This window comes from Xenopus laevis, chromosome 7L (assembly GCF_017654675.1).
Source record: "Xenopus laevis strain J_2021 chromosome 7L, Xenopus_laevis_v10.1, whole genome shotgun sequence".
Taxonomy (NCBI): Eukaryota; Metazoa; Chordata; class Amphibia; order Anura; family Pipidae; genus Xenopus; species Xenopus laevis.
The window spans coordinates 3,951,192-3,976,495 of NC_054383.1; the positions used below are offsets into that span (position 1 = coordinate 3,951,192).

The following is a 25,304-nucleotide window of genomic DNA, read 5'->3' on the forward strand; positions in this document are numbered from 1 at the left end:
TCAGCATCTGTTTCTCTTCATTCTCTGTTCATGCAGCAGTTGGGTGTCAGATATTCACTGACAGTTAGATCCAATATATCTTATAGGGGGGCTCCTTTTGCCTAGAAGATGTATTAGAGCTCACTCTATTAAACTCACCAGACATCATGTCTCTCTACATGCAGAATTTGTGCAAAAGGCAGTTATTTTGTTGATTTTGTTTGTACTGGAATCAGTTATTTGAGTGAGCTCTAATTCATCTGCTAGGAAAGGAGCCCCCTATAAGATTCATCTAACACCCAACAAATGTGTCCCTCCAGGTTGGTACCTCCATATTTAATGGGATAGGTAGATGGGCTTCCAGACTCTATTATAATTAAAATAATTCACGTTTTTTTTTTTTAAATCTGTAATAATAAAACTGCACCTTGTACTTGATCCCAAAAAAGGGACCTGTTATCCAGAATGCTAAGGACCTGAGTTTTCCAGATAACGGATCTTTCCATAATTTGGATCTTCATACCTTAAGTCTACTAGAAAATCATGTAAACTTTAAATAAACCCAATAGACTGGTTTTGCCTCCAATAAGGATTAATTATATCTTAGTTGGGATCAAGTACAAGCGACTGTTTTATTATTATTATTATTATTATCATTATTATTATAATTATAGAGAAAAGGGAAATCATTTTTGAAAATTTGGATAAAATGGGGTCTATGAGAGACAGCCATTCTAGATGACAGATTTCCAGATAATGGATCCCATACCTGTATAATTAATAGGGATGCACTGAATCCGGGATTCAGCCATTTTCAGCAAGATACGGATTAAGCCGAATCTTGTGCTTGGTTGAACCAAATGGGAATCCCAATTTGCATATGTAAAGTGATAGGAAAGGAAATCACGTGACTTTTGTCATAAAACAAGAAAGTAAAAAAATGTGTTTCCGCTTTTTCCCTTTGACGTTCCTAATTTGCATACGCAATTAAGAGTTCGGTATTCGGCCCAAAGGATTCGACTGAATACTTAAAGGGATACTGTCATGGGAAATTTTTTTTTCCCCAAAACGCATCAGTTAATAGTGCTGCTCCAGCAGAATTTTGCACTGAAATCCATTTTTCAAAAGAGCAAACAGATTTTTTTATATTCAATTTTAAAATCTGACATGGGGCTAGACATTTTGTCAATTTCCCAGCTGCCCCTGGTCATGTGACTTGTGCCTGCACTTTAGGAGAGAAATGCTTTCTGGCAGACTGCTGTTTTTCCTTCTCAATGTAACTGAATGTGTCTCAGTGGGACCTGGATTTTACTATTGAGTGTTGTTCTTAGATCTACCAGGCAGCTGTTATCTTGTGTTAGGGAGCTGCTATCTGGTTACCTTCCCATTGTTCTGTTGTTTGGCTGCTGGGGGGGAAAAGGGAGGGGGTGATATCACTCCAACTTGCAGTACAGCAGTAAAGAGTGATTGAAGTTTATCAGAGCACAAGTCACATGACTTGGGGCAGCTGGGAAATTGACAAAATGTCTAGCCCCATGTCAGATTTCAAAATTAAATATAAAAAAATCTGTTTGCTCTTTTGAGAAATGGATTTCAGTGCAGAATTCTGCTGGAACAGCACTATTAACTGATTCATTTTGAAAAAAATTTTTTTTCCCATGACAGTATCCCTTTAAGAGTGGATTCGGTGCATCCCTAATAATTAATCCTTATTGGAGGCAAAACTATCCTCTTGGGTTTATTTAATGTTTAATGAATTAAAGCAAGATGATCCATTTTATAGAAAGATCCCTTATCCAGAAAACCCCAGTTCCTGAGTATTTTGGGTAACAGATTCCATAGCTGTATCTAATAAGCCCAGTGGCAGCTGTGAGGCCATAAAGAGGAGACTTTGTTGGGTGGGTTTCTATTCTTTGCCATATCTCCAGGTAGTGGGGGAATGTGCAGCTGCATCGCTTCATACGTCGCATTTAGTCAGGCAGAGAGACAATGCGCGGGCGCAATTACACCCCCCCCAGTATGTTTGTTTAACTCCATTCAATTGCCCGACGCAGCATTTAATAGACACTTTGTATCAGAAACACTGGCACAACATTATATAATTTATACCATTGAGTTGCCAAGGTAGAGACAGGGCATGTCTCCAATAACTCTCTTACTGCCATCCCACCAACTGCCACCTCCATTACACGCCAGCTAAACACCGGGGGGAGAGGTGGCCGCTAGGACGTGTGTTTGCCAACAAGGAAATGTGAATGGCAGCCTGGGCTAATTGCTCTGCTTTTGATTAGCAATTAAACCCCCATTGAAAAGAGAAGCCCATGAATATTAATATAGTGTGGGTGCGGGGAGAGAGAAGTGCCGGGCAGTTCCAATGCTCCTGATTATAATTATTGTGTTGTGCTCCTCGCTGCCCGGGAACGGGGGGTGTCTGTTTGCAGCAAGAGTTTAAACTGGATCACCCTTTAATGGGATTAGAAACTTATGCTAATTGTAGGGTATTTATACTAACAAGCGCTTACGTTTGCTGCACAAACAGCACCGCCTTTAATAATGGATTTACTGCTCTTGCCAGAGGTTACGCCATTTGTTATACAAAGTACAGGCTGCCCCCTCTTTTACCCTTTCTCTTTTTATAAACATTCTACTCATTAATCCTGACTTATGTGTCACCCCCATATCTTCTACAGGCAGATAGTAAAGTCTACACATGCTCCTGTATTGACCCCATTGTGCAACTGTCAGCGGGAGATGTAGCAAAGTAACGGCACGACTGCTGGAGTTATGGATTTCAGTCATTATGGGCGACCAATGCCGCAATACGGCACAAATTGTGTTTATCCCATAGTCCTGTACAACTAGGAGAAGATAATAAACCAGTAGTGAAATTGTGGGGCTGGTAGAAGGGGCACTGGTTACCCATCGCTGATATCCATTAGATATTCTTATGTACAACCCAATGAAATAAAATGTAGATTGAGATAAAAAAATAAAGAACAAGAGCCGCTGGGTAGGAATTCATTTGGGTTTCTCTTACCAGTGTCCTTATTGGCTGTGGAAGAATATGAAGAGTTACAGAGCAGTTTAGACATGGAGAAGGACTTGCGGCAGAAGGCAGAATCGATCGCCCATGAGGTAGGTACTGGATTCTGGAATGGAGTTGGGAGTAGGTGGGGATGTACGTCCCCAAACAGAAATGGGAAGCAACTGGTTGTGCCAAGGCTTATGTGCTAAAGTCCAGTGGCCAGATGAGCAGCAAGTCAAGATTTTTGGCCAATGTATAGTAGTAACTAATATAGTAATACTCTGTTGTGTTATTGTAGATGTACATTGAGCAAAACAAGCTGAAGCGACAGAGTCAGCTCCTCCTGCAGAACTGCGCCCCCGACGCCCAGTTGCTGAAAGCCCTCGAGGAGAATTCCAGACTCACTCATCTATTAGAGGAGAGCAAGATTCAGCATCAGCTAAAGGTAAGATGGAAGCTCATATGGTCTCTACTAGGGCTGCAGACTCTGCAGGCTACCGGCCATCTTGTTCTACCTGGAGGTGAAGCCTCAGTGTCGTAATGGGACTCACCAGGATGGGCTCCAGAGGCCAAGTATTCCCCTGACTCCTATGAATGACTTCTGATACTCATTGAGCCCAAGTCTTGCGTTCTTTATGTAAGTCCCAAGGGGCATCCTCTGCATATTTTACATATAAAGGCAAGAAAAGTAAAAGCAACTGTAGGAGACTGGGGCCCAAGACAAGAACTATGCACCTGAAAGGTATAAGATCTGAGACTGGGAATGAAGTCACATAATGGCACCTTAGTTCTGAAGGATCTGGTCTAGTTATCTGTTTTCTGTCATTAATGCCATGGCATGGTTGCTAGGGTAAGTGACCATAGAACTCAGAGAGCATCTGGACTTTTACAAAGAGCACCCAAGAACCTAGACAATAACTGCAAAATGTATCCCTGATGCCATCATCGTACAGGTTAAGGCTGTGATGATGATGATGATTAATTAATATTGTGATTAGTAGCAAATATTTTGTTAATGATAAACCTGCAGGTGAAGGAGCTGGAAGAGGAGCTGGAGGAGGCCCGGCTGAGAAAAGAAGTGCAGAGTCTGAAGAAGCAGCTGGAACTGATAGAGGAGGAGAAAAGAGAATTAGAGGCCAAGTGGCAGAGTTCAGAGTCAGCTGTGAAGGACCTGAAGCACTCGGGTACAGACTCTTATATCAAGTACAATCGTCTAGTAATGTCTTATTGTTTGACTCTGACCTGGACACTCCCCTTTACTGGCTCTTATCTTAAGTGCAATCGTCTAGTAATGTCTGGCTCTATGAGGTCGGCCGTCTCCCACTCGTGCCTGTGGCTGCCGGTATTTTCCTTCCCAGACTCATTTAGTCGGGTCCATTGCACTTTCCAGTGTCTGGAGCCAAAAGAAAGATTTCTAGTAATTGTATTTCATAAAGGGCCCCTGCAGGTGAATGTATGGGGCTTTACTGTATCGAATTATACGCTCATTATTAAACCCAATTGGACCAATCCCAATCAAATACTGTACCAGTGGCCAAATAAAGGATACGTTTCTATTGCTCCATAGTAACGGCACAATCACATGTGGACATGATATTTAATTGCTGCTGATTTAATACAAAAAAAAAAAAATACAGTTATTAATACATATTTCCCCCTGCACAGTGGATGAGCTCCAGAAACGACTACAGCAATCCGAAAAACCAGCCCCGCCCCCACCACCACCTCCACCGCCCCCTCCTCCACCCCCACCCAATCCTATAAGGTAAGAATGAAAATCAAACACATTTGCCCCCCTAGTCCTAAACTGAGACATTGCTGTTATGTGTTTGTGTCTGTGTCCCATTAAGGTTTAGATTTGGGGTGAGTGATTATTTGTACCCTGGGTACCCCTGGAACTATAGCAGGGTGACACCCCAATGTTTCTATATATCTGTAACCTTGTTATGAGCTAAGGGGGCCCAGTCTGAAGGTCAGTTAGGGGGAGATTTGGGGTGAGTGTTTATTTGTGCCCTGGGTACCCCTGGAACTATAGCAGGGTGACACCCCAATGTTTCTATATATCTGTAACCTTGTTATAAGCTAAGGGGGCCCAGTCTGAAGGTCAGTTAGGGGGAGATTTGGGGGTGAGTGCTTATTTGTACCCTGGGTACCCCTGGAACTATAGCAGGGTGACTGTTACCCCAATGTTTCTATATATCCGTAACCTTGTTATGAGCTAAGGGGGCCCAGTCTGAAGGTCAGTTAGGGGGAGATTTGGGGTGAGTGCTTATTTGTGCCCTGGGTACCCCTGGAACTATAGCAGGGTGACACCCCAATGTTTCTATATATCTGTAACCTTGTTATGAGCTAAGGGGGCCCAGTCTGAAGGTCAGTTAGGGGGAGATTTGGGGTGAGTGATTATTTGTACCCTGGGTACCCCTGGAACTATAGCAGGGTGACACCCCAATGTTTCTATATATCTGTAACCTTGTTATAAGCTAAGGGGGCCCAGTCTGAAGGTCAGTTAGGGGGAGATTTGGGGGTGAGTGCTTATTTGTACCCTGGGTACCCCTGGAACTATAGCAGGGTGACACCCCAATGTTTCTATATATCTGTAACCTTGTTATGAGCTAAGGGGGCCCAGTCTGAAGGTCAGTTAGGGGGAGATTTGGGGTGAGTGTTTATTTGTGCCCTGGGTACCCCTGGAACTATAGCAGGGTGACACCCCAATGTTTCTATATATCTGTAACCTTGTTATAAGCTAAGGGGGCCCAGTCTGAAGGTCAGTTAGGGGGAGATTTGGGGGTGAGTGCTTATTTGTACCCTGGGTACCCCTGGAACTATAGCAGGGTGACTGTTACCCCAATGTTTCTATATATCCGTAACCTTGTTATGAGCTAAGGGGGCCCAGTCTGAAGGTCAGTTAGGGGGAGATTTGGGGTGAGTGCTTATTTGTACCTGGGTACCCCTGGAACTATAGCAGGGTGACACCCCAATGTTTCTATATATCTGTAACCTTGTTATGAGCTAAGGGGGCCCAGTCTGAAGGTCAGTTAGGGGGAGATTTGGGGTGAGTGCTTATTTGTACCCTGGGTACCCCTGGAACTATAGCAGGGTGACACCCCAATGTTTCTATATATCTGTAACCTTGTTATGAGCTAAGGGGGCCCAGTCTGAAGGTCAGTTAGGGGGAGATTGAAAGAAAATGTTATTGTTGTTTATCAGACCTGGAGAACAACTGACAATGCAAATCAATTTCCCCTTTAAGAAATGAACATGCCAACTTGGCCTTGGAATAGTAGCCTGGTGGCCACTGCTGAACTAACTTGTGTGATTTTTTTTTGAATGCAGATCCTTAATGTCCATGATTCGGAAGAAGCCCAGTGCGACGTCTAGTGCGGCCAAACGAGAACTTGCACCAGTTTCTGAGTCTGGTGAGGAAAGGGTGGGGGGCTGCATTTGTTCAAAACAGTTCCAGGGGCCAACATTGCAGGAAGCCCTGGGATATTGGCAGGACTATAGGAATTGTGTGTCCATCCTTTTGGGGAAGCTTGAATTCTGCACAGTCACTGTGGGAGGGAAGAGGAAATATAATTGCACCAAAAGTAGGGATGCCCCCAATCCGCTATTTGGGATTCAGCTGAATCCTTGGAGAAAGATTCGACCCAATCCTAATTTGCATATGCAAATTAGGGGCAGGAAAGAAAAAAGTGGAAAAAATTCTTTTGTGATGAAAAGTCATGATTTCCCTACCGCCCCTAATTTACATATGCAAATTAGGATTTGGTTCGGCCCAATCCGAATCCTGCTGAAAAATGCCAAATCCCTAACCGAATCCTGAAAACCAAAAGCCTCTCTTACCTCTCTGTGCTGCCTGTGCTCTCAGACACAATAAATGAAAAGCTCATTAATATGAGGAAGAAGAAGGTCATAAAGAAATCTCAAGTTTCCTAGGGAATCCTGTGTGCAACAAGAAACCATTTGTAGCATACTCTTTTAATAATAAAAACTACAAAAAACAACATAAATTTATATTTTAAAGGGACACTGTCATGGGAAAAACAATTTTTTTCAAAACGCATCAGTTAATAGTGCTGTTCCAGCAGAATTCTGCACTGAAATCCATTTCTCAAAAGAGCAAACAGATTTTTTTATATTCAATTTTGAAATCTGACATGGGGCTAGACATATTGTCAATTTCCCAGCTGCCCCTTGTCATGTGACTTGTGCTCTGATAAACTTCAATCACTCTTTACTGCTGTACTGCAAGTTGGAGTGATATCACCCCCCTCCCTTCTCCCCCCCAGCAGCCTAACAACAGAACAATGGGAAGGTAACCAGATAGCAGCTCCCTAACACAAGATAACAGCTGACTGGTAGATCTAAGAACAACACTCAATAGTAAAATCCAGGTCCCACTGAGACACATTCAGTTACATTGAGAAGGAAAAACAGCAGCCTGCCAGAAAGCATTTCTCTCCTAAAGTGCAGGCACAAGTCACATGACTGGGGGCAGCTGGGAAATTGACAAAATGTCTAGCCCCATGTCAGATTTCAAAATTGAATATAAAAAAATCTGTTTGCTCTTTTGAGAAAGGGATTTCAGTGCAGAATTCTGCTGGAGCAGCTCTAGTAACTGATGTTTTTTGAAAAAAACATGTTTTCCGATGACAGGATCCCTTTAAATGATAAAACCAACGACAATGAGTTTTTCTAAACGATTTCTTCGTTCTTTACAAGTGAAGCTTATTCAGCCCCTCGGCAGTAGGTCGCCCTGGGTGATTGAAGTGAAACAGTAAAAGCTAAGGGCACAAATCCGACCGGCTATTCATATTCCCTGACTCATTCCTGTCTTTGTCGGTTGGTAAAGACGAAGTCCGTTTCCTCAGGGAACCCGAAGCGTCAGGTTGTTCTTTATTCTCCGAGCGCAGGGCCCCCGGCTCACGGAATGTTCAGTACAAATGGCGCTGGGGGTTTTGGGCGCAGAGAATAAAAAGGCAGGTTTGTTTTTGGTTGCTAATGGCTTAATGCACTTAAAGCCTAAAGGCGGTACCAGGGAACTGAACTTTCACATAGAAATGGACTTGAGTGCAAGAGATTACATCTTGGGGAGACAGCGTTCGGATTCCTTGATAAAGGGGCGACTGTATTGCATTCTGGGTTAATAGACCGAGATCTCCGTCTGGCTGTGCCATTAGTGCTGCAATATACGTCCCACTTTCTTGCCGTATATACGATTGGTGACCTTCAACTCCTTATTGTATGTCTGAGGGGGTCAGTGCTCTCACGAGTAATAACCATTTATTGTTCAGCCTTCGAATAAAGCTTTTCATTTGCACTCGTACATATAGGGAAGAGCCGCCATAATAATTCCTTTCGTTTAAAGGGATAGTGTCATGGGAAAACATGTTTTTTTCAAAACGCATCAGTTAATAGTGCCTTGCTTTAGCAGAATTCTGCACTGAAATCCAGAATTTTTTTTTATATTCAATTTTGAAATCTGACATGGGGCTAGACATATTGTTAGTTTCCCACCTGACCCCAGTCATGTGACTTGTGCCTGCACTTTAGGATGGAACTGCTTTCTGGCAGGCTGTTATTTCTCCTACTTAAAGGGATACTGTCATGGGAAAAAAATTTTTTTTCAAAATGAATCAGTTAATAGTGCTGCTCCAGCAGAATTCTGCACTGAAATCCATTTCTCAAAAGAGCAAACAGATTTTTTTATATTCAATTTTGAAATCTGACATGGGGCTAGACATATTGTCAATTTCCCAGCTGCCACCAGTCATGTGACTTGTGCCTGCACTTTAGGAGAGAAATGCTTTCTGGCAGGCTGATGTTTTTCCTTCTCAATGTAACTGAAGGAGTCTCAGTGGGACCTGGGTTTTTACTATTGAGTGTTGTTCTTAGATCTACCAGGCAGCTGTTATCTTGTGTTAGGGAGCTGCTATCTGGTTACCTTCCCATTGTTCTGTTGTTTGGCTGCTGGGGGGGGGAAGGGAGGGAGAGAGGTGATATCACTCTAATTTGCAGTACAGCAGTAAAGAGTGACTGAAGTTTATCAGAGCACAAATCACATGACCAGGGGCAGCTGGGAAACTGACAATATGTCTAGCCCCATGTCAGATTTCAAAATTGAATATAAAAAAAACTGTTTGCTCTTTTGAGAAACAGATTCAGTGTAGAATTCTGCTGGAGCAGCACTATTAACTGATGTGTTTTGAAAAAAAACATGTTTTCCCATGACAGTATCCCTTTAAGCTTATAGCAGGATTATGGAATGGTTATTGCGATTAGAGGGCACCTCTTGATTTGATACCTGCTTGTGGAGGGTCCTCAAAGTGTTTGTTTTACCCCGCAGAGAACGTGGGTGATCTGAAACGACAGGCAGTGGAAGAGATGATGGATCGCATCAAGAGAGGGGTTCCCCTGCGGCCTGTGAACTCTGCCAGCCGAATAAAGAGTAAGGTCAGAATCCCAATCAAGCCTCTAATGTATTCCTAAAGCAGAATTTGAAGGCGTTGTTCACCTTTAAATTAATTGTTAGTATGATGTAGAGAGTGGTATTCAGAAGCTATTTGCAATTGGTTTTCATTTTTTATTATTTGTGGTTTTTAAATTATTTAGATTTTTATTGAGCAGCTGTTCAGTTTGTAATTTCAACCATCTGGTTGCTAGGGTCCAAATTCCCCTAGCAACCATGCATTGATTTGAATAAGAAACTGGAATATGAATAGGAGAGGCCTGAATAGAAGGAGGAGTAATAGAAAGTAACAGCAACAATACATGTGTAGCCTTACAGAGCATGTGTTATATAAATGGCGTCCGTGACCCTATTTAAAAGTTGGAGAGAGTCAGAAGAAGAAGGAAAATAAATCAAAAACTATAAAAAAAGAAAAACTGATGTGCAACTGAAAAGTTGTTTAGAATTAGCCATTCTATAACATACTAAGGGGCAAATTCACTAAAGCGCGAAGCGCCGAACGCTAGCGTTAATTCGCTAGCGTTGGCCATATACGGTACTGCGCAAATTCACTAACGAACGCTGGCGTAGTTTCGCTAGTGTTACTTCGCAACCTTACGCCAGGCGAATCTTCGCTAGCGACGAAACTACGCAAATTCACTAACTTGCGCAGTGTAGCGAACGCTACCTTTTACGCTAGACTTCCTTCGCCACCTCAGACCTGGCAAAGCGCAATAGAGTAGATAGGGATTGTTTAAAAAAATTTTTTCTAAGTCCCAAAAAACGCTGGCGTGTTTTCTACATGATGGCTGATAGGCTGAAAAAGATCGAAAATTTTTTGGGGCTCCCCTTCCTCCCCCCTACATTTCCTGACTCATGGCAACTTACCTAGACAGTGGGCACATGTGTAGGGCAAAATAAAATTTTTATTGGCTGATTTGAAGGTTTTCTTGGCATTTGTAGTGCTGATACGTGTTCCTCCATTGAAATTTGAATTTGGCGCCGTATGCAAATTAGCCTTCGCTAGCGCAACTTCGCTTTATATAGCAAAACAACGCTAGCGCAACTCCGCAACCTTTCGCTACCCCTGTGCGCAACTTCGCATTTTAGTGAATTTGCGTAGCGCTGGCGAAAATTCAACTGGCGAAGTGCGGCGAAGTTGCGCCTGGCGCAACTTCGATTCTTAGTGAATTTGCCCCTAAAAGTTAACTTAAAGGTGAACCACCCCTTTAAGGGGCATATTTATCGTAGATCGAGTAAGAGGTTTTTTTTAACTCAGACTCGAATAGTATGTTATTTAAAAAAAAATAAACGTCTAAAGCTTGAACTAATATTACTGACCCCAAAACTCGAACCAAAAAGACTTGAATGTCAGGAAGGCCATTAACATCTTCCGATGGGTCACTGGACCTCTGCCATTGACTTCTACATGAACTCGGCAGCTTTTAGGTGGCGTTCTATCGAATTCGAGTTGTTCCCGAGGTATGATAAATCTCGAATTTGAGTTTGGATTATTCCCAACTTGAATTTGGAGGTTTTTTTTCAAAGATCCAACTCTAAGAACAACACTCAATAGTAAAATCCAGGTCCCACTGATTAAATCACGGGGGGGAGAAAAGTGCTCTCAGATTATTTCTATTACAGGGAAACCATCAGAATAATATGTAACCCCCCCCGCCGAGACTCTAGCGAAGCCACTAAAGTCGCCAAATGTTTCCTAGTGATACTACAAGACTTCAGCCATTTCACAGCCTCGATGTAAAGCTTAGGGAAACCACCTCCGTTAGAAACTTAAAGGGATACTGTCATGGGGAAAAAATTTTTTTTCAAAATGAATCAGTTAATAGTGCTGCTCCAGCAGAATTCTGCACTGAAATCCATTTCTCAAAAGAGCAAACAGATTTTTTTATATTCAATTTTGAAATCTGACATGGGGCTAGACATTTTGTCAATTTCCCAGCTGCCCCTGGTCATGTGACGTGTGCTCTGATAAACTTAACAACAGAACAATGGGAAGGTAACCAGATAGCAGCTCCCTAACACAAGATAACAGCTGCCTGGTAGATCTAAGAACAACACTCAATAGTAAAACCCATGTCCCACTGAGACACATTCAGTTACATTGAGAAGGAAAAACAGCAGCCAGAAAGCATTTCTCTCCTAAAGTGCAGGCACAAGTCACATGACTTAGGGCAGCTGGGAAACTGACAATATGTCTAGCCCCATGTCAGATTTCAAAATTGAATATAAAAAAATCTGTTTGCTCTTTTGAGAAATGGATTTCAGTGCAGAATTCTGCTGGAGCAGCACTATTAACTGATGTGTTTTGAAAAAAAAGTTTTTTCCCATGACAGTATCCCTTTAAGAAAAAAGCAGCACAATAATTGGCGGAGGTATCATTTAAGTCTTTATATGCCCCTAAGGTGACATGAGAAGGCTGCGCTTTTCTGGTCTGAAACAGGCAGTTGGAAAGCGGCTATTTGTACCGAGTCGGAATCCTGCCTTTGAGCCAATTAGGAAGCAATTTGCTGTTATGAAAATATAAAAAATGATTGACGGCGCAGAAGGCGAATGTAACTGACAATCCTTTTAGCCGCGACGTTGATCGACGCCTCTGAACGTCCCCGTTTGCTCACACTGAGCCCCATGTGACTAATGTGCCATTACTGAGCTTTTAGCTGCCGCCGTAATCGGAGTTAATGACTGAGCCGTGATTGTGCCCTTCCTTCATCAGCAGGGGACGGCGGGAGCAGCAGCACCCCCTGCTGTCAGTGCAGGAGACGTGGAAGTAAGGACACTGTGCATGCACTTTGTATATGAACCATTGCAATTATGGGCATGAATGAATGTTTATACTGCCGGCACCGCATGCCCGAATTATACCCTGCATGTTCAACAGCAACAAACTCATATCCTTGCATGATTGTGCCTGGGGGTATCATACTCCATCAACAAACACAGACAGTGCACGTGACATCACATTTATGCTACACTGCATGAGAGGAATTCTATTTCCTATTGAGTGTATTCAAACTTTTGCATTTTTTGGCCTCTGTATATAGAGAGAGAGAGAGGGGGGGGGGAAATTCACTAAAGAACGAAGCGCTAATTCGCTAGCGTAGCGCATTTTCATTAATTCGCCGATTCACTAACGGACACTGGCGTAAATTCGCTAGTGTTACTTCGCACCCTTACGCCTGGCGAATTTGCCCAACGGACGTAACTACGCAAATTCACTGACTCGCGCATTGTACTGAACGCTACCTTTTACGCCAGACTTCCTTCGCCACCTCAGACCAGGCGAAGCGCAATAGAGTAGATAGGGATTGCTTAAAAAAAAAGTTGACATTTTTTCAAAGTCCCAAAAAACGCTGGCATTTTTTTCTTTTTTTTATGGGTGATAGGCTGAAAAAGATCGAAATTTTTTTTGGGGCTCCCCTCCTTCCCCCCTGCATTTCCTAACTCATGGCAACTTAACTATACAGTGGGCACATGTGTAGGGCAAAATAAAAATTTTATTTGCTGTTTTGAAGGTTTCCCAGGCTTGTGTAGTTCTGCTACATATTCCTCCATTGTAAATTCAATTTGGCGCCGTATGCAAATTAAGCATCGCTAGCGAAACTTCGCTTTGCCTGGCGAATTAACGCTAGTGCAACTTCGCAACCTTTCGTTTCCCCTGAGCGCAACTTCGGATTTTAGTGAATTTGCGTAGCGCTGGCGAAAATTCGCCTGGCGAAGTGCAGCGAAGCGGACGCTGGCGCAACTACGAATCTTAGTGAATTTGCCCCTGAGAGAGAGAGAGAGAGAGAGAGAGAGAGAGAGAGAAAGAGAGAGAGAGAGAGAGAGCTTCAGCCTGGAATTTTGGGTGTAGCTTGAGAGGCCAATGCACTTGCAGCTGAACTCTGTATGGGATCCGCTCTCCAGGAACCCGTTATCCACACAGCTTCAAATTCAGGGAAACCTATCTTCCACTGGCATGCACCAATCCAGGATTCAGTTCTGGATTCAGCTAGGAGTCCGGCTTTTTCATCAGGATTCGGCTGAATCCCTGTCCCTGGCCGAACCAAAATCCTAATTTTCATATGTAAATTAGGGGAGGGGAGGGAAATCACTTGACTTTTTGTGACATAAGAAGAATTTTTTCCACATTTTACTTTTCTGCCCCTAATTCGCATATTCAATTTAGGGGTCGGTTTGGTATTCTGCCGAATCTTTAACGAAGGATTCGGGCGAATCCTACCGTATATACTCGAGTATAAGCCGAGTTTTTCAGCCCCCAAAATATGCTGAAAAACTCTACCTCGGCTTATACTCGGGTCAAGCGCAAAAACGGTCGCCGGCGTCTAAGAATAGTCGCCGGCGCCTAAGAATAGTCGCTGGCGTCCAAGAATAGTCTCCAAGAATATTCGCCGGCGTCCAAGAATGGTCGCCAGCATCTAAAAACGAGACGCCGGCACCTCCAATGGGAGCAGAAACCCTCAATTATTTGATTGAAACTTACCAGAAGCTGCTGCATTTCTCACCCTCGGCTTATACTCGAGTGAATAAGGTTTCCCAGTTTTTGGAGGTAAAATTAGGTACCTCGGCTTATACTCGGGGCGGCTTATACTCGAGTATATACGGTAAATACTGGATTTGGTGCATCCTTACTCCATGTTAATCAAATTTAATTCCAGGTAAAGTTGTTGTACAGAGTTAGCCAGTCCCAGGGCAAGAAAAATAACAAACAGGAGGTATAAAGCTGAATTATTACTGGTACTGTTTTATTACTACTGAGAAAAGGGAAATTATTTTTAAACATTTCAGTTATTTGACTAAGAATATAACAAACATGAGGTATAAAGCTGATCGTTTTATTGGCTCATAACAACATTTTAGTTCCTTTTATTTTCTTTTTCAAGCTGAATATCAACTTAAAAAAGGAACTAAAATGTTATGATTATCTTAGTTAGCCAAAAAATGTGTTTCCTTTTCTTTAGTAATAAAATAGTACCAGTAATAAATCAGCTTTATACCTCCTGATTGTTGTTTTTCAAATAATTCAAATGTTTAAAAACGATTTTCCTTTTCTCTGTAGTAATAAAACCGTACCTTGTACTTGATGTACTTTTTTTAGTAGACTTGAAATATAGAGATTGAAATTACAGAAAGTCCCCAGGTCCGGAGCATTCTGCATAACAGGTTCGGTACCTGTATTAATTGAAATTAATATTTGTCTGTATGTATTTGAGTCATTGGAGATGGATTAGAAAAAACTAATGGACCGGAGCAAGAGGGGCTGCAAGTGCTAATTATCCCATTGGACTCCTATGCCCTTTGGGTTACTATATAGTGTAGATCAGGAGAACCCTACTTTTAGTGATGTTGTCCCATTAGGATCTGCAGCCATAAAAGTAATGTTCACATTCTGCTCCATGGAAAATATCACTTACCGTATATACTCGAGTATAAGCCGTCCCGAGTATAAGCCGAGGTACCTAATTTTACCTCCAAAAACTGGGAAAGCTTATTGACTCGAGTATAAGCCTAGGGTGAGAAATGCAGCAGCTTCTGGTAAGTTTCAATCAAAAAATTTAGGGTTTCTGCTCCCATTGGAGGTGCCGGGGTCTCGTTTTTGGATGCCGGCGACCATTCTTGGACGCCGGCGAATATTCTTGGAGACTATTCTTGGATGCCGGTGACTATTCTTAGACGCCGACGACCGTTTTTGTGCTTGACCCGAGTATAAGCGAGGTAGAGTTTTTCAGCATATTTTGGGGGCTGAAAAAACTCGGCTTATACTCGAGTATATACATTAAATATTGATTTATGAGAAAATGTATATTGCTATATTTAACAAACAACTATTTCTTATGTAACCTTACCTTAATAAATATCTGAATGAAAATCATTAAATAGGAGGGTGATATAGACAAGCTCTTGAGATCTACTGATCACCAGCTAAAGGTCTACTGATAGATCCCCATCTACCTTTTGGGCACCCCTGATATAGGCACTCAAGGGCCTGTGCTTGGGCGGCAGCTTTTTAGGGGTGGCCCTTGGATGCCTATATGATAAAAAAAAATTCTGAAAAAAAACTCACTTCCCCTGCTGCTTGATACTTCCCTATCGAATCCAGCAGCAGTGATTGGGGGAAGGTGGGTCCATGTAGGGCCAATCAAAGTTCTGGTGCCTATGGTAGAGCTATTGGGTGTATATTGTACCCCAGCCTGTATCATACATGTATAATTAATAGGAACATGTCAGTATCACCCACCCATTCCCCGGGTCCCTACAGTCCCAACTTGGTGATTGAGGAGAACACTGACCAGGCACCAATGGTCACCACTGCTGTTTTTGGCATTGCCATGTAAATCCTTATAGTTGGTCACTGGGCAATGACACGTTTGAGTTTGTATTGATACAAATGTTCTGCAGAAGCTACAACACACAATCAGTCGGCGTTTCCAGGGAAGTCTTATAATTAGAGGTTTAGGATCATCTGCAGGAACCACAACAAAGGAAAAAGGTCTGAGCTGTGAAGGACCCTCCAGAGGTGACCCACTTGTGGAATTGTTGGCTGCAAGTGAAAGCCTGTCCTTGAGACCCTCACAATCATGTAATTTAGCACAAACTGCTTGGAGTGGGCAAGGTGGACCCGGGCTCTCCATAGCCCCCGAGAAGGTAGAGAGAGAGGAACACTCATGGACAGAATGAAGCTATTGTGTGCCAACAATAGGCTCCGACTTGCCTTAGAAGCCGAGGTGTGGACCATTTACTGAGGCCTCAAGATCTTGGCTAGGCCGGTTCACAAAGGCTTTTATATCGGAGATATGCGTTCAGTGGTGAATGGCGAATATACAAGTCGGCTCTGCAGTGATACAGTGTATCGGCTTCTCTCATATTATGTTTATAACTTTATTCTGCGCCCCCTCTGTTATACCACAAGTGAGGGAGCAGGTACTAATGTCGAGCCCTATATACAGTAAGTGCCTAGAAGAGGAAGAGGAGGACTATCCTGGAATTAAAGGGGAGTTATTACCCCTATACCGCAGAATAGATTGATAATGCTTTGCTACTATTCCTTGTATAATTACCTCTGTCCTCTCGTTTGCTTAGACACTTTAACTGCCTAATTGATATTCATCCAGTCCCACCAATCAGGATGACCTACATTTTTTTTAATGTTTTCTTTTGTTTCTCTGCAGAGACCTGGGTTAAGTACACTTCTAATGCTCAGATAAGCAACCCTATTATGCTATATCTTCCTGACTCTAGTACTTCTAATAATGTGTATCACCCTATGTTAGAGCTCAATAGCATTCTAAACGGTATAATAATATAGGGAGAGGAATTGACTTGACACAATAAGCTTTAACAATGCTTCAAGGGAACATGAAAAGGTAGGTTTGTGTGCCTTTCAAGAGAAGAAAGCTTTTATACACTCAATGCATAGCAGACAACCAAAAAAAGCACAGTTGCCAGGCAGATTTGGAACAGACAAGCCAGCATCCTGATTGGTGGAGCCGTATGAATATAAATTAGGGGCATATAAAGGTGTTTTAAAAAGCAGCATCTCCAAGATCATGATCTATGACAATAAAAGAGTCTTATGAATATGTCCTTACTTAAAGGAGAACTAAAACCTATAAATGAATATAGCTAGAAATGCTGTATTTAATATATTGTACTTACTGTACAAGGTCAGAGGTTCAGCAACACTATAACTGTAATGATCACATTTTTCCCAGCAGCTCCCCATCTTGGATCTTGTTGGGCATCTTTTGTGTGTCAGCGGCACTGCACATGCTCTGTGGGCTCTGGGCGGCTGCTGAGAAGCTGAGCTTAGGGGTCGGGGCAAATCATCAAGCCTTGTATTCTAAATGGTATATTGTATCTATACTGTATATTGTGAGCGGGTCTCTAAGATCAGGTAAGTGACAGCTGTGCTGGGAATCAGCAGAATAGACAATGGGGAGCTACTGGGGCATCTTTGGCGTTACAGATCTTCCCTGCTAAAGGGCTGTTGTAGGTTTTGGGGTAGTAAAAAACCCTAAAATATAATGTGTAGCATTAGCAACTTGATTATTTCGTTTAAGCTTTAGTTTTTGTTTGAGAATGATACACATTGAGCTCCAATGGCAGATATTAAGGGGCCGATTCACTAAGGGTCGAATATCGAGGGTTAATTAACCCTCGATATTCGACTAGGAACTAAAATCCTTCGACTTCGAATATCGAAGTCGAAGGATTTAGGGCAGATAGTACGATCGAACGATCGAAGGATTTAAATCCAACGAACGAAGGAATATCCTTCGATCAAAAAAAGTTAGGCAAGCCTATGGGGACCTTCCCCATACACTAACATTGACTTCGGTAGCTTTTAGATGGCGAACTAGGGGGTCGAAGTATTTTTTAAAGAGACAGTACTTCGACTATCGAATGGTCAAATAGTCGAACGATTTTTACTTCGAATCCTTCGATTCAAAGTCGTAGTCGAAGGTTGAAGTAGCCCAAAAAAAACTTCGAAATTCGAAGTTTTTTTACTTCGAATCCTTCACTCGAAGTTAGTGAATCGGCCCCTAAGTGTGAGTAGCGGACAACTGAATTTGGGTGTCGATTGCGTTTCCAGTGCGTTCTTGTTACGCTGCCAGGGCTTCTCTTTAGCTGCATTCGCTGTCACGTCTCGCATCTTTTTTATTTTGCTGCTGTGCCTTTAGGAGATATAGAGAGTAATGTAACACATTGTTTATCCTTGGGGGAAGGCCGATTGTATGATGTTACATTGGATTTAGTGAATGGCGTGTGCTGGAACTTAGAGGATATAAAAGGAAGCCGGTGTGTCCATTTTGTCTCGTCTGTGCCATTTAAAAGCCGCAAAACGTTTTTTTTTTCTCTTCTGTGATGCGTTTGTTATGTAAATCCTTAGTGACAAGTATAATAGTTTCCTCTTGGCTTTCTTTCAGCCTCAAGTCCCAAAGGCTTCAAACACTGCAGTGCTGGAACTGAAAGGAATACTGGTAAGTACTGAGTCTCTCTGTCTTACTGCCTTTTTTGTACAGGTTTTGTATGAAGCTGAAGCGGCTGTTCCTGCTGAATTGTGCTTAGTACAGGGAATACCTATGCTGCCATAGTTTTATGGGATCTCTCTGTACAGACTATGAGCAAACTTAGGGACTGTTCCTGCTGAATTGTGCTTAGTACAGGGAATACCTATGCTGCCATAGTTTTATGGGATCTCTCTGTACAGACTATGAGCAAACTTAGGGGACTGTTCCTGCTGAATTGTGCTTAGTACAGGGAATACCTATGCTGCCATAGTTTTATGGGATCTCTCTGTACAGACTATGAGTAAACTTAGGGGCTGTTCCTGCTGAATTGTGCTTAGTACAGAGGAATACCTATGTGCCATAGTTTTATGGGATCTCTCTGTACAGACTATGAACACATTTATATGCCCAGTTTTGGTAACTTTCGGCATTCAAATACCTAATTGATGAGGATGGTTCTCTGAATTCGGTGGCAGTTGAAGGTTTCACCACCAAAGTTGACATTTATATGACCCTTCCCACCATCATCAATTATGGCAGTTGAGTTGGTTTCTTCCCCGAGTAGATCATTTCAACGGATACTCCCTCTTCCCTTTTAGGAAACTCTCAGCACTTCCGTCGGTGGAAACAGGAAACCGAAGGACATCGCTAATCCCTCGAACGAATCAGAGCTGGAAAGGATATTACGCCGCAGAAAAGCAACAGCCGAGCAAGACGCTTCCAGTAAGTTGTGTAGAAAGGGAAGACACGGCATTTGGAGTCAATTGGTGGACTTTGAAAAATCTAAGGTTTTTTTGGGGAAAAACTTTGAATCAAATTCGGTCGAATGTTCTATTCCTTCAATTCGTACGATTCGAACTCTGCCTTATTCGATCGAAAACTGACCTATTCAACGGGAAAAAAAACTTTGACTTAACAATAAATTATAGATAGATAATTAGATAGTACTTGGTACCAGCAAAGTTTGCATCTTCTGTTTATCCTAAGGGGCCCATTTGCTAACAATTACATTTAGATTTTTTTTTTTCCACTAAGCTCTAAAAATTTGTGGTTTTCTCATTTTTATTAAAAAGCTTTTTATTAAAGGGGTTGTTCGCCTTTAAATTAACTGTTAGTGTGATGTAGAGAGGGATATTCTGAGACAATTTGTAATTGGTTTTTATTTTTTATTATTTGTGGTTTTTGAGTTGTTTAGCTTTTTATTCTGCAGCTCTCCAGTTTGTAATTTCAGCCATCTGGTTGCTAGGGTCCAAATTCCCCTAGCAACCATGCATTGATTTGAATAAGAGACAGGAATATGAATAGGAGAGGCCTGAATAGAAAGATGAGGAATAAAAAGTTGCAATAACTATATTTGTAGGGATCTACAAATGTATTTTTATTGTTACTTTTTATTCCTCATCTTTCGATTCAGGCCTCTCCTATTCATATTCCAGTCTCTTATTCAAATCAGTGCATGGTTGCTAGGGGAATTTGGACCCCAGCAACCAGATGGTTGAAATTCCAAACTGGAGAGCTGCTGAATAAAAAGCTAAAAAAAACTCAAAAACCACAAATAATAAAAAATGAAAACCAATTGCACATTGTCTCAGAATATCCCTCTCTACATCATACTAACTGTTAGGGGCAGATTTATCAAGGGTCAAATTTTCGAAGTGAAAAAAACTCGAATAGGGTAGTCCGACATTCGAAGTCGAAGGAAATCCTTCGACTTCTCAAAACTTAGCCAAACACTGGCTATAGGTTCTAGGAGGTCCCCATAGGCTAACATAGCAGTTCGGCAGGTTGAAGGTGGCGAAGTTTTTTAAAGAGACAGTACTTCGATTTTCGAATGGTCGAATTTGTGAAGTATTTTCAATTCAAAGTCGAATTTGGCCTATTCGATGGTAGAAGTACCCAAAAATTACTTTGAAATTCGAAGTTTTCAAATTCGAAACTTCACTTCGACCTTTGATAAATCTGCCCCTTAATTTAAAGATGAACAACCCCTTTAGTAGGTAACCAATCAATTTGGTTTTTTTTATCTATAGGGTCCAATTCCCACTTCATCAATTAGATACTCACTGCCGATACTTCTTTCTTTGTTCTGCATTACTAACTGTCATCTTCTGTAGGCCCGGCCGGTGCACTGACCAGCCTGGAATCCAAATCGATGCCCATCCTGGGAACTGCCTCCAGCCCGTCTCTCAGAGAAGCCGAGGTGAAGTCTCTGTGCCAGAGTAACGTGGCAGAAGGGCACCTGCTTTTCCAAGGCAAGAAGGAAAGCCCAAAGGTTTCCTCTCAGTGAGTAATGGAACATTGTATCTTTCGCTGCGAGAGTTAATAACTGCCAGTTGTGTTGCACCCGTGATGGGCAGGGGTAGTTCTCCTTCGCGGTAACTTTTAGGGTAAGGGCACAGGCTAAAATTTGGGGAGATTTAGTCGGCCAGAGACAAATCACCTCTTCTTCGGGCGACTAATATCCACAAAAAGCCTTTCCGTTGGCTAGAATCGAAATCTGAAGGCACTCGGATCGCTTAATTTTCCGAAGTCGCCCGAAGTTTCCTAGTGAGGCAACTTCGGGCGACTTTCGGGAAAATGAGGTGCTCCCGAGTGCCATCCTGCCTGCGATTTAGATTGTAGCCGGCGGGAAGGCTTTTTGGGGAGATTAGTCGTCCGAGGAAGAGGCGATTTGCTGGCGGGAAGGCTTTTCAGCGAGATTAGTCGCCCGAAAAAGAGGTGATTTGCCCGGGGGAAAGCTTTTCGGGGAGATTAGTCGTCCGAAGAAGAGGCGATTTGCTGTCAGGAAGACTTTTTTGGGGAGATTAGTCGCCTGAAGCAGAGGCGATTTGAAAAGCCTTCCCGCTGGCAAATCGTCTCTTCTTCAGGCGACTAAATCTCCCGAATCGCAGCGTGTGCACTTACCCTTAGGGTAGAACTACACTACACAAGTGTTTTTCATCAGAGCCGACACGCTGAGAGGAAACGGATGCAACAAGACGGATGCGACGAAGTAAGACCTTGTCGGACCTTGTTGATGCGCACTTACGACACGACTGTCAGATGAAGGCGCAATGTGCAGCGATCGCATCCGACAGTCGTGACGTATGCACGCAGCGACAAGGTCCGACATTTCTATTCCTTATTTTCGCTGCGTCCGTTTCCTCTCCGCATGCGTCAGATCTGATGAAAAACACTCGTGTAATTCTACCCTTAGTATGTTATAGAATTACCAGTTCTTAGCAACTTTTCAATTGGTCTACATTATTTTAGCGTTTTTGAATGACTTGCCTTCTTCTCACTCTTTCCAGTTTACAAATGGGGGTCACTGACCCCATCTAAACAATAAATGCTCTGTATGGCTACAAATGTATTGTTATTGCTACTTTTTATTACTCATCTCTCTATTCAGACCTCTCCTATTCATATTCCAGTCTCTTATGCCAATTAGTGCATGGTTGCTAGGTTAAATTGAATCCTAGCAACCAGATTGCTAAAATTACAAACTGGAGAGCTGCAGAATAAAAAGCTAAATAAGTCAAAAACCACAAATAGTAAAAAATGAAAACCAATTGCAAATTGTCTCAGAATATCCCTCTCTACATCATACTAACAGTTCATTTAAAGGTGAACAATCCCTGCAATGTAAAGGCATCAGAATGGTTACTATGTTATACTTCTCTGCTTTAATCTGACTCCCTTTGTAGCTTTTGGTTACCAGCAAAGGTGAGTGTGACTGATTCCCAGTGGGTTTAATGAAAGGGGAGGATGGATTGAGTGTTACATTGCACAGACATCCGGCCAGGGATCAACTGCTTCTTTTTTTCCTTTACCAACGACGGCTTTTTCGTTTTCTCTTCCGCTTAATTTGATTTAGCAGAACGTCAGGTATAGCTGCTCAGGGTCAAAGCAAAGGAAGCAGGTGAGACAATGAGATCAGCCGAATATTCTAATCTCGCTTAATTAAACCTTTGATTTCCCCTTGGGCTTCCAGGAGAATAATGGAATTAAAGGAGAGAACGAGGGAAGGAAAAAAACACATTTTTTTTTTTTAAAAAAAGGAAGTTGCTTTGCTTCAACAACATTTCACTTGAGATTTAAGACTGGGGAGGTGTTTGTTTAACCAATGCTGCAGCTTTTGGGACATTCTGATATCCCTTTATAGGTATGACTGTCACATACAGCTACTACTGACTGTAAATCTGTATAACAACAAAAGCTTATGGTGAAATATTTCTTCTTTATACACTGCTTTATTGGAACATTCTGTCCCAGTGGCTGCACAGATCCTATCTGATCCCCATTGTAAGCAGCAGTCCTGTCCTGCTTTATGGCAGCTGAGATTCTAGCTATCTGTATAACAGAACATTCTGTCCCAGTGGCTGCACAGATCCTATCTGATCCCCATTGTAAGCAGCAGTCCTGTCCTGCTTTATGGCAGCTGAGATTCTAGCTATCTGTATAACAGAGCATTCTGTCCCAGTGGCTGCACAGATCCTATCTGATCCCCATTGTAAGCAGCAGTCCTGTCCTGCTTTATGGCAGCTGAGATTCTAGCTATCTGTATAACAGAACATTCTGTCCCAGTGGCTGCACAGATCCTATCTGATCCCCATTGTAAGCAGCAGTCCTGTCCTGCTTTATGGCAGCTGAGATTCTAGCTATCTGTATAACAGAACATTCTGTCCCAGTGGCTGCACAGATCCTATCTGATCCCCATTGTAAGCAGCAGTCCTGTCCTGCTTTATGGCAGCTGAGATTCTAGCTATCTGTATAACAGAGCATTCTGTCCCAGTGGCTGCACAGATCCTATCTGATCCCCATTGTAAGCAGCAGTCCTGTCCTGCTTTATGGCAGCTGAGATTCTAGCTATCTGTATAACAGAGCATTCTGTCCCAGTGGCTGCACAGATCCTATCTGATCCCCATTGTAAGCAGCAGTCCTGTCCTGCTTTATGGCAGCTGAGATTCTAGCTATCTGTATAACAGAACATTCTGTCCCAGTGGCTGCACAGATCCTATCTGATCCCCATTGTAAGCAGCAGTCCTGTCCTGCTTTATGGCAGCTGAGATTCTAGCTATCTGTATAACAGAACATTCTGTCCCAGTGGCTGCACAGATCCTATCTGATCCCCATTGTAAGCAGCAGTCCTGTCCTGCTTTATGGCAGCTGAGATTCTAGCTATCTGTATAACAGAACATTCTGTCCCAGTGGCTGCACAGATCCTATCTGATCCCCATTGTAAGCAGCAGTCCTGTCCTGCTTTATGGCAGCTGAGATTCTAGCTATCTGTATAACAGAGCATTCTGTCCCAGTGGCTGCACAGATCCTATCTGATCCCCATTGTAAGCAGCAGTCCTGTCCTGCTTTATGGCAGCTGAGATTCTAGCTATCTGTATAACAGAACATTCTGTCCCAGTGGCTGCACAGATCCTATCTGATCCCCATTGTAAGCAGCAGTCCTGTCCTGCTTTATGGCAGCTGAGATTCTAGCTGTTAAAATACCCCATTTTTTCTACTTAAAGGAGCTTTGTTGCATTGCAATAAATGTATTTTCTTATCGATTTCCTTTTGTGCTCTTGAATCTCTCTGCCATTTTTTACTGTGTATTCAGAGCACAAGTTGGGAATTCTAGTGTATTCAGATCAGAGCTTTGGAAATAAATAAATCCAAAATGTGCCTTTTTAAAGGCTGCCATTCAATGGGCAATGCAGAGAGTGGGAAAAATGGAGCCTTATGTTGGCTTTTATTGAGCCTAACAACTGTGACTGTCAGCGAGAGGGGATCCTTTTCATACACAATTCCGTGTGCGGCGCATAGACCTTGGGCCTGCCGTCATTTCATCTCCTTTCTTTACACAGCTAATTCCATTCTGTCTTCTCTCTTTCTTTCTTTTTTGGGCAGAACAAATAGTAGACAAAGGGGGATCGCAGCCGCTGCTGCCGTTGATGAAGGTTATCTGTTTTAACACAAAGCTAAATCCCTGAGTTTTGACACAGTACAAAAATATCATTGTTTTGCCTCATGTATCCCAAATAACAAACAATAATACTCTTAATAACTCACAGGCATATGTATTATCTGGCTTTCCCATCGGATAAATACCAAGTGTGGTCAGCACTATCCACTTAAGAGATACAATATATATATATTAATATTATTCTTTATATTATAAATACACCATTTTCACATATAATAACATTAGTTCTGTTTACCTTTTCTATACTATAGCTATCAATATTACAAGGTTTTATTTTCTTTGGCTTAGCTTTTGATAACCTATCCTACAGTTCTGTTGTATGCTCTGTTATACAGATAGCTAGAATCTCAGCTGCCATAAAGCAGGACAGGACTGTTGCTTACAATGGGGATCAGATAGGATCTGTGCAGCCACTGGGACAGAATGTTCTGTTATACAGATAGCTAGAATCTCAGCTGCCATAAAGCAGGACAGGACTGCTGCTTACAATGGGGATCAGATAGGATCTGTGCAGCCACTGGGACAGAATGTTCTGTTATACAGATAGCTAGAATCTCAGCTGCCATAAAGCAGGACAGGACTGTTGCTTACAATGGGGATCAGATAGGATCTGTGCAGCCACTGGGACAGAATGTTCTGTTATACAGATAGCTAGAATCTCAGCTGCCATAAAGCAGGACAGGACTGCTGCTTACAATGGGGATCAGATAGGATCTGTGCAGCCACTGGGACAGAATGTTCTGTTATACATATAGCTAGAATCTCAGCTGCCATAAAGCAGGGCAGGACTGCTGCTTACAATGGGGATCAGATAGGATCTGTGCAGCCACTGGGACAGAATGTTCTGTTATACAGATAGCTAGA

At 42.4% G+C, this 25,304-nt stretch overlaps 1 protein-coding gene across 5 annotated transcripts in view; it reads left to right on the forward strand.

Moving 5' to 3' along the window:
• The window catches only part of LOC108695700 (shootin-1), a 66,727-nt gene that overhangs the window by 35,426 nt on the left and 5,997 nt on the right, over positions 1–25,304 (forward strand). For 2 of the 5 annotated variants that reach the window (XM_041570146.1, XM_041570149.1), the window contains exons 8-17: positions 3,020–3,114; positions 3,303–3,449; positions 4,035–4,188; positions 4,670–4,769; positions 6,338–6,420; positions 9,351–9,457; positions 12,187–12,240; positions 18,398–18,451; positions 19,081–19,204; positions 20,596–20,764. In XM_041570146.1, coding sequence (XP_041426080.1) covers positions 3,020–3,114; positions 3,303–3,449; positions 4,035–4,188; positions 4,670–4,769; positions 6,338–6,420; positions 9,351–9,457; positions 12,187–12,240; positions 18,398–18,451; positions 19,081–19,204; positions 20,596–20,764 — 1,087 coding nt within the window. Of the gene's footprint in view, positions 1–3,019; positions 3,115–3,302; positions 3,450–4,034; positions 4,189–4,669; positions 4,770–6,337; positions 6,421–9,350; positions 9,458–12,186; positions 12,241–18,397; positions 18,452–19,080; positions 19,205–20,595; positions 20,765–25,304 lie in introns of those variants that run through there. The other 3 variants (XM_041570147.1, XR_005962687.1, XM_041570148.1) reach the window with 3 other exon arrangements.